General features: G+C 40.4%; 1 protein-coding gene across 1 annotated transcript in view; it reads left to right on the plus strand.

Annotated features, from left to right (window-relative positions):
- Positions 1–7,796, plus strand: part of LOC107560391 (TOX high mobility group box family member 3-like) — an 85,991-nt gene extending 78,195 nt beyond the window's left edge. Inside the window, exons 5-8 of the mRNA XM_016244555.1 lie at positions 2,347–2,610; positions 2,730–2,957; positions 3,288–3,368; positions 5,528–7,796. Of these exons, the coding sequence (XP_016100041.1) occupies positions 2,347–2,610; positions 2,730–2,957; positions 3,288–3,368; positions 5,528–6,256 (1,302 nt within the window). The 3' untranslated portion in view covers positions 6,257–7,796. The remainder of the gene's footprint in view (positions 1–2,346; positions 2,611–2,729; positions 2,958–3,287; positions 3,369–5,527) is intronic.
- The last annotated feature ends 1,698 nt before the right edge of the window (positions 7,797–9,494 follow it).

The raw sequence follows: 9,494 nt of genomic DNA on the forward strand, positions 1-9,494 counted from the left end.
GGGGGAGTGGGAAAAAGATAAATTATTTGAGAGTGCTGCAGGTGTAGCATTGTCCTCTGGTTTGATCCACGTCTCTGTCAGGGCCATGAGGTTTAGTCTTGAATGACTTGTAATAGAAGTAATAAAATCTGCTTTGTTTACAGCAGACTGGCAATTCCAGAGACCAATAGAAAAAGAAAATAGTGTATTAGTAGACATAGGCAAAGTGCGCAGGTTGTTAGGATTGCGCTGCCTACAGTGTGTGATGCATGGTTTGCGAGTGGTAGTGATAGTAGGGATCTGGAAACATAGTAAGAATTGGTTATAATAACTGAAAACAGAAGAGGAACAAGTAGTAGGAAAGAGAATGATTCAGAAGTGATACTTATGTGTCTTGTCGGTGTCCCTGCTCGGTGGAGTCGAACGGTAGAGTCAATGGTCTTTACACTCTTCGGTCTTCACATGATGAGAGCTTTACACTAGGGCAGCCGCGGTGTACTAAGCTTTTTATATTCGTCTAACAAAACTCAAATTAAATTCAGCTGGACACACGTTCCTGTTTATCACACCAAATGGCCAAGCAAAGCGCATGACACTGACAAGGTACGCGATACAGTATGAGACCAAACGCGATTTCAGCACGTCTCCACAGTAAACAAAACAAGCGTTTCCTAGCAACGACAACTGCGCTAAACACTGAGACAAGAAATAAATACACTTACAAGCTGCTTTTAACTTCTGCTGATTGACTGCTTCTCACAAAGAGTATTTCTTTACACTGTTTTGCTGGAGCTTGAACACACTTTCCTGTTTATCACACCAAATGGCCAAGCAAAGTGCACGACACTGACAAGGTACGCGATACAGTACGAGACCACACACTTTTATTTATCCATTTATCCAACTAGTTTACTTGCTTAATTTTTTTTACAGTATGTTTATTTTTAAAAAAAATAGTGCAAAATTTCCAACATCAGCCTAACAGATGTTGAAAACAGATATTGTTTTGTAGATTGTGTTTTTTGATAAGGCACGGATTCGGTATGAAGCTGTGTGTACCCAGGGAATTAATACAGAGAAAATGTAATCTGTGTGTGAGGGAAGGTGTTAGAATATTGTACTAGGGGAGAGGGTTCAGCAGGTCTGGCCAATAAGGCCAGGTGCACAGCTTTATGATGTGTTGACACATACAGATATTGAGTTTGAGTCTCTGAATACCAGATGGAGAGAGAGAAAGAGAGAGAGAGTTGATGTAGAATGAAAAATGAACAAAGGAGATCAAATGAACTCTTGGTTTTCTCTAGCTGTTCATTCTTGCTCTGTAATCTGGTTGCTTTTGGAGACTGTTCAGTCAATGCAAAACACATCAGGTTCCTGCGTACCCCACCTCCAAACACCCCCAATACATTTATTTCAGTTCATTTTATTTTCCTCTAACTGCAAATATACTTAAACTCTGACTAATACAAATAAGTTGATAATAATTTTTTGTTATGGCCAATAACTGATAAATGGCCAATATTAAGTTCTGTACTATTTTGTCTGAAAAAAAAAATTCTCTCATGACTCATGGCGTGGTAATGTACATGACAATGTTAATGTATTTGGTCTTGACGGAATAGATCTGCTACGCTGCTGCTGCCGAGACTTGCTACTGCCAATACATCCACAACATACTGCTATGAGCATATATAACATACATGAAATAACCCCCATATAGCATACATGAATCACCTCGTAGCAGATCTATACAGGTGGAGCTGGGGAAGGTGGAGGGTTTCTGAAGCACGCTGCAAACGGTTACAGCAAACACTAGTCATATATTTGAATGTTGAGCAGCGAGCTCATTGGCTACCGATACAGGAGAGAACCAATCAGCTGTGCCATGTGATAATGATGTCATTAGGTCAAATTGAGTTAAACCTATTGGACTGCGCCATCTAGAGTTTCATGCCAGAACTCTGTATATATACATATAAAACACACAATCTGTCTAACACTAAAATATAGTTTTTGAAATAAGGCTATAATTATTTGATTGAAAATGCAGGGGAAAAAATGAAATAAGGTGAAATATTATTACAATTGAATATAAGTGTTTTCTATTTGAATATATTTTAAAATGTAATTTATTCCTGTGATGGAAAGCTGAATTTTCAGCAGCCATTACTTTAGTCTTCAGTGTCACATGATCCTTCAGAAATCATTCTAATTTGCTGATTTGGTGCTCAGCATGGTAACAATTGTGCTGCAGAACAGCATTTATTTGAAAAAAAAAACATATCTTTTGTAATATTGTTTTGTAACAATCAATTTAATGCATCCTTGTACATCTGAATATGTATTTGTTGTCTGTTTGCTCTGCAGGCTGTCGGGCAGACCCATCTCCGTCAGTACCCTCCAAACCCCACCATGGTGATGCGCTCCATCATTAGCATGCATAACCCCAATGGCATGATGTCACAAAACCAGCTTACCACCATCAACCAGTCCCAGATCAACACACAGCTGGGGCTGAATATGACCAGATCAAACATTGCTCACACATCCCCATCCCCACCCGCCAGCAAATCAGCCACACCCTCTCCCTCCAGCTCTATTAATGAAGATGATCAAGAGGAAGGAAACAGGGTGAGTGCCATTTAATCCACATAATGTTTTGTGCAGTGTTTTCATCATAACATTTAATTGAGAATTAAATCAACGTCCAATTAGTGAGATTTTATAACAAGCTGCCTTCTCTCCATCAGGTGATTGGTGAAAAGCGTCCCGCCCCTGACGCAGGTAAGAAGCCTAAGACACCCAAGAAAAAGAAGAAGAAGGATCCCAATGAGCCTCAGAAGCCAGTGTCTGCATACGCCCTGTTCTTCAGAGACACCCAGGCGGCCATTAAAGGCCAGAACCCTAACGCCACGTTCGGAGAGGTGTCCAAGATAGTAGCTTCAATGTGGGATGGATTGGGAGAGGAGCAGAAGCAGGTATCAAACGGCAATCCTGTGTAATAACAAAATATATTTTTAACCTCACAAAGAACACCATCTGTAAAGTTCTGTAAATGGAGCTGTCTGTTCTGGAGTCTTCTCGCTCTAGCTAGTATAACAAATGTTCTTAATTTCTACTCTCATTTTTGCACAGAATGATTTTTGTCAGGTGTTTTAACAGAGTGCTTGATATTTTCACCCTTCTTTAGTTTTTATTACCGGCTGAGATAAAGCCTGCAGGCTCTCCCTGTTGTGAAGAGCATGCTTGCCAGTCAATGTTCTGCTAATTATCTGTTTATCACACCTCACGTATTCTGTTCTCCACAGGTTTACAAAAGCAAAACAGAAGCAGCAAAGAAAGAGTACCTGAAAGCTCTCGCAGTGTACCGCGCTAGCCTTGTGTCAAAGGTGAAGATGTTTTCTGTTTAAACAGCTCTCCGTCTGTCAGTTTTTTTTTACTCCATTCTGACTACCTCTTACTGTGTTGTCTTAATTTTTTTGCCATTCATCATGTTTTCTAATATATTTCTATTTACCTGTATCCTAATAATAGTTCAGCTAAATTTCAGGTTTGATCGCTTTCACCTTAAGTCTTTAATCACTTTTAAAAGATGAGACCTTCTACACAAACGTGATGAGACCTTCTAAACGTTTCAATGTATGCACCGAATGTAGAACTGACAGCTGAAAGGCAATTGAAAACAGCAGTTCTTCTGTAACTAAGAGAAGTGTTTATTTCTTTGTGCATTAGTTAACATTCACTGATCTTCTCAAACTGAACTTCTAAAAAACTGCTGGAAAGGATTTTAAAGTAGGATTTTCCATACACAAAATTCTCTTGCATACTTAAATGTGACTGTGAATGTGTTTGTTCCATCACACTAGAGGTGTAAAAATAGCATTAAAGGGTTAGTTCACCCAAAAATGAAAATTTGCTTGTGTTTTACTTACCCTCGAAGCATCCTAGGTGTATATGACTTTCTTCTTTCAGACGAATCCAGTCAGAGTTATATTAAAAATGGTCTTTGATCTTTCAAGCTTTTCTCTCACTTCCGTTATCTATCATACACGGATCCGTTCCGGTGGAAGGCCGGAACTTTAGCAAAGGAAAACCAGTCTCCTCTTGGTTTATATCAAAATCCTCCGACATTTTTCTTTGCAAATCTTCGGTTTGTACTTCTAATTCGTGACCGGCGTTTTGTTTTGTTCTATCTCCGCATTCGTCACTAATCACGCAATGTCGTGCGTCTTACGTCATCCACCGGAACTGCTTCAGTGGATGACAGTCAGCGGAAGTGAGAGAAAAGTGTTTATTACGTTTGAAATATGGATATTTTTCTTACAAAAACTCATGGATTCGCTACAGGAGGCCTTTATTTACCCCTCGGAGCCGTCTGCGGCACGTTTATGAATGTGCAAGCTTTATTTGACGACTTAAGGACTGTTCAACTGCAACACCCGCTGAGTGCCATTAAACAGCTTGAAAGATCAAAGACAATTTTTAATATAACTCTGACTGGATTCGTCTGAAAGAAGAAAGTCATATACACCTAGGATGCTTCGAGGGTAAGTAAAACACAAGCTAATTTAAATTGTTGTGTGAACTAACCCTTTAAATACAGCATGAATTAGAATGAGATATTCTTATGATTCATCATGCCTCATTATCTCGCTGTATCAGCCAGGCAGTCGGGAGCATTTGCATATTTGTTGCTTCTTGTAAAAAATTAAGATCGTTTTACAGACAGTTTAGCGGTACTGTATGTTAAAGTCCAAGCAACTCAGATACTAGAGATTTATGCTACATTTATTACACCAGCATCACATTGCATTGAGTAAATTTATTAAGCTTTTTTTTTTTTTCAGAAATTCTGAATCACAAAGTTTGTTATTTTCAGTGTGGAAGACTTATTTCAGATCTTTTCTACTAGGCTACTAAATAATATAAATTCCCCTCTTGGCAAGTTCTTTAGATCACAGAATGTAAGACAACAGCAATTTTCTCTGAACAGTTTTTCTGTCGAGTCAGTCACCAGATCAGCACTAATAAAGGAGAGGGCACTGCATAAGAAAGAATCTGTTGAGTACTAGAATTCATTTGACCACTCGCTATTTCTGTCTCAGGCTGCCGCAGAGTCAGCGGAGGCCCAGACGATCCGCTCGGTGCAACAGACCCTCGCCTCCACCAGCTTGTCGCCAGAACTCGTGCTGCCTTCCCCTCTATCCCAGCACCCCTCGATGTCTGCCGCAGCACTGGCACTCCAGCAGGCCCTGCCTCGAGCCATTTATTAAGCTTTTTTTTTTTTCAGAAATTCTGAATCACAAAGTTTGTTATTTTCAGTGTGCAAGACTTATTTCAGATCTTTTCTACTAGGCTACTAAATAATATAAATTCCCCTCTTGGCAAGTTCTTTAGATCACAGAATGTAAGACAACAGCAATTTTCTCTGAACAGTTTTTCTGTCGAGTCAGTCACCAGATCAGCACTAATAAAGGAGAGGGCACTGCATAAGAAAGAATCTGTTGAGTACTAGAATTCATTTGACCACTCGCTATTTCTGTCTCAGGCTGCCGCAGAGTCAGCGGAGGCCCAGACGATCCGCTCGGTGCAACAGACCCTCGCCTCCACCAGCTTGTCGCCAGAACTCGTGCTGCCTTCCCCTCTATCCCAGCACCCCTCGATGTCTGCCGCAGCACTGGCACTCCAGCAGGCCCTGCCTCGAGCCATCGCCCCAAAACCTCTGCAAATGCGTGTCGGCAGCAGCCAGATTGTCACCTCGGTCACGGTAGCTCATCAGAACATGACGGCCGGCGGCGTTCAGTCGCAGCTGCTGGGGCAGATGGGAGCGGGCGGTCCGCAGTCAGGCATGTCGTCGCAATTGAGTCCGCCAATGCAGCCCCGGCACGCTTCCATGCAGCAGCACTTGCAGCACCATCAAATGCAGCAGCAGCAAATGCACCACCAGCAGATTCAGCAGCAAATGCAGCAGCAGCATTTCCAGCATCACCTGCAGCAGCAGCTTCAGCAGCACCACATGCAGCAGCAGCACCAACAGATGCAGCAGCAGCAGCAGCAGCAGCAAATGCAAATGCAGCACATGCAGCACATGCAGCAGATGCAGCAGCATCAAATGCAGCAGCATCTCCCGCAGTCGCAGTGTTCGCCCGTGCAGCACTCGCCCGGCACGCCACACTCGGCCTCTCTCGGCAGCCCACCGCCCCCTCCTGCGTCCCAGCCTCACCCCTCACAGGTACAGGCTCACGCGCAGGTCCTGTCGCAAGTGAGCATCTACTGAACCAAAAGCCCTCGGACCCGCAGTTGCGACTCCACAAGAAAGCCAGAGGGAAGTTGTCATTGAAAAGCATCGTTACAAGGTTGCTTTTTTTAAGTTGCACTTAAGAAGTGTGTAAGAAATATGAATGTTTTACAAAGAACTGTCCTTTGTTCTAGATGGATATAAGATATGTGTTAAAAGGACGAACCGTCTTAGCTGGATTTTTTGTCTATAAGATAGGCTGAGCTACCGGGAGGTCTGTTGATAGACTTGAGTGCCCAGTAGTCATTTGTATGTGTATTTAGTTCATTTGGTTTCTCTCTCTCTCTCTCTGTTGTGGAGTTTAAACTCTGTCAGAGCATGATGGCGTGGGAAGAACGTTCAGAGACGATCACAGAAACACCTGACGGTTTTATTTAACAGCTTTATTTATAAGGTTGGATTGGCTTTCACCACCAGACAAAATAGAAGACCGGATTTCTGTGGACGGGGAATTTCTAAAGAAGGCACTGTTTCGCAAAAGAGATTAACTGAACTGCTACTAAACTGGTCATCAGAGACATGCTGTATGGCTCTTGCACTGTCTGGCCAGTGTATCGACAAGTCTACCCTCTCTTCTTCCCTTTTCCATCATCCTTCTTGGCGTTCCCACGGATGAAACTGTTTAACAGTCACTGTTGGGAAGCTCTCAATCAAATCATCCTGCTTTTAGAACCAAGTGGTGTTTGACACATCTCATGCCGTGTTATCAAACAGGACATTTTCAAAAGATGTAAAACACTTGGCGTTTTGCTGGACTATTTGACACGCTTCCATAGATCATTTCAGTCATCACGTCTCCAAACACCTTCTGTGACCTGCTTTATGTGTTCTTAGGAAAGAGGAGAGAACTTTTTTGGAGTTCTTCTCTGGCCAAAACCATCAAAAGCGCATTCACTCCAACATATGTAGTAACAGCACTCCAAAAAAACTTCTTCTCTGTAATTATCTTTACCTCCGAAGTTTTATTGAATAAGTTATGTTTCTGTTTATTCTTTTGTGTAATGAAAACTTATGTTATGGGGGGGGGGGGGAAGCTAACTTACTGAATTTAGGCTGTTGGTTTACTGATTGGGGTATTTTTATTTCATAATACCCTACATTTCACAACAAGGGCCGTTAAATGGGAGTCTTATCAGATGTTTTTTTTTTTTACTATCATAGACAGGACATGGAAGTATTTTGTGCCAGCTGTAAAATAATCAGTGGTAAGATAAAAGAAAATGAAGTTGTACATTTTTCATACCTCTTGTTGTAAAGTTTTAATATGTGAGGCTTTAAATGCAGAAGTTGGCAAGCTGACCTGTCACCTGCTTTATCTCATTGTGCTCTTTTCTACTTTTTTTATGAGTTACAGTAGCAACAAATCATTTGTTTGTATTTTTGCTTACATTTCAAAATTAATTGCTTTTAAAAACCTGACAGTAAAATAAATAGTTCATGTCAGTTGAAAACTCCACCTGTTTTTAAACGTCATAAATGTCATTGATTAAGTTTTATTTTTGCCATCCAAAAAAAAAAACTCACAATAAAAAGAGGCATTCCATCATCTTCAATATGATACTAGCCATAATTTTGTATTATATTTCTCTGTGTCTCTCTGTTTGCAATTAAAATAATCAAAAATATTTATTTCAAGGAACTGATTCATTTGAAAGATTATATTAGCCATACTTTTGTATAAAATATTTCCTCAATGTGTCCTTGTTAGTTATGAAAGATTTAAAATAAAGACATCAGTACTTAAAATATTCTGTTGATTTGGGATATACAGTTGTATTTTTATTTATTTATTTCTTCAAATATGTTCTGTTTATGTTTTCCTTCATGCCTGTTCACAGCGATCTCCTTTTCCATGGTGTTTTACATTTTATAAATGACCCCTGAGCCCCCAGACACAAATATTTCTGGGGGAAGGTAGGATTTGCAAAAGGCTAATTATCATAAATGCACAATAAGCACGTGAGGACAGTGGAACGCCTTTATCTGCTGAGCGGCGCTGGTGTCTTACACGTTACGCCAGACAGAGAAGCCCGAACGCAACAGAAGGGAAGGAATCTGTGCATGCGCATATCTTGTTCCACATTAATAGAATTCTCAATCTGTATTTTGTACCCAATTAGTTAATTTTGAGAATGCTTGTGCAATTTGTATGAGAGAGGCTGCAGTGATTGGCTCTCGAGTCGGGTTTTGTGTCACAGAGAAGCCCACACTCTCACTCTTTGATTAATTGCAGCATCTGTTCTGTCAGAGGGTGTAGTGGAGAGGTCTGCAGGAAAACTGCAAGTAAATGCTGGCAACAGTCTTAAAGCGCCTATGATGAAATGAAAATTAAAAACAGCGAGTACCCCACATGCCCTGAATTTCAATGGCAAGAAGTGGGGAGAGAGAAGGAGGGAGAGAGCGAAGATTGCTAAGCATAGAATGTAAGAGTGGTGTCCATGGTGACCAAACACATCCTTTAAAAACAGCCGGTAATGAGGGGCCGGGAAATAGCGCTTATTATTCCAAACAGTCTCATGGAGGGCAGCATCAATAATGCATGCAGTACCTTGTTATTTGGTAAACCTTGTTATCCGCATGGTCTCAGTGAGGATAAATATCTCACAACAAGGGTTGGAACTCTGACACACCCCAGTGATGAATAAATAAATAACGGTTTGCAGATATTGTCCTAACAACAGCTGATGATGTTGGCACGCAAGCGATTGGGAATTAAATTGTGTGCCATTTCAGGGACAGAAGAAAAAACTGACCATCATCTAGACCTCATTTAAATTTCATTTTATATTTATATAATATATAATATACTTTCCATACAGTGCTATTTAAATGCATAGTTTATCTAAAAAGGAAATTTCTATCATCGTTTAACACGCTTATGACCCTGGAGCACAAAACCAGTCTTAAGTAGCACAGGTATATTTGTAGAAATAGCCAAAAATACATTGTATGGGACAAAATTATCGTTGTTTTTTTGTTTGTTTGTTATTTTGGCAAGAATCATTAGTATATTAAGTAAAGATCATGTTCCTTTAAGATATTTAGTAAATTTCCTACCATAAATATATCAAAACGGATTAGTAATATGCATTGCTAAGAACTTCATTTGGACAACTTTAAAGGCGTTTTTCTCAGTGTTTAGATTTTTTTGCACCCTCAGATTCCAGATTTTCAAATAGTTGTATCTCGGCCAAATATTGTCCTATCCTAACAAACC

The sequence above is a fragment of the Sinocyclocheilus grahami genome, unplaced genomic scaffold (genome assembly GCF_001515645.1).
Source record: "Sinocyclocheilus grahami isolate Dianchi unplaced genomic scaffold, SAMN03320097.WGS_v1.1 scaffold723.1, whole genome shotgun sequence".
NCBI classification, from domain to species: domain Eukaryota; kingdom Metazoa; phylum Chordata; class Actinopteri; order Cypriniformes; family Cyprinidae; genus Sinocyclocheilus; species Sinocyclocheilus grahami.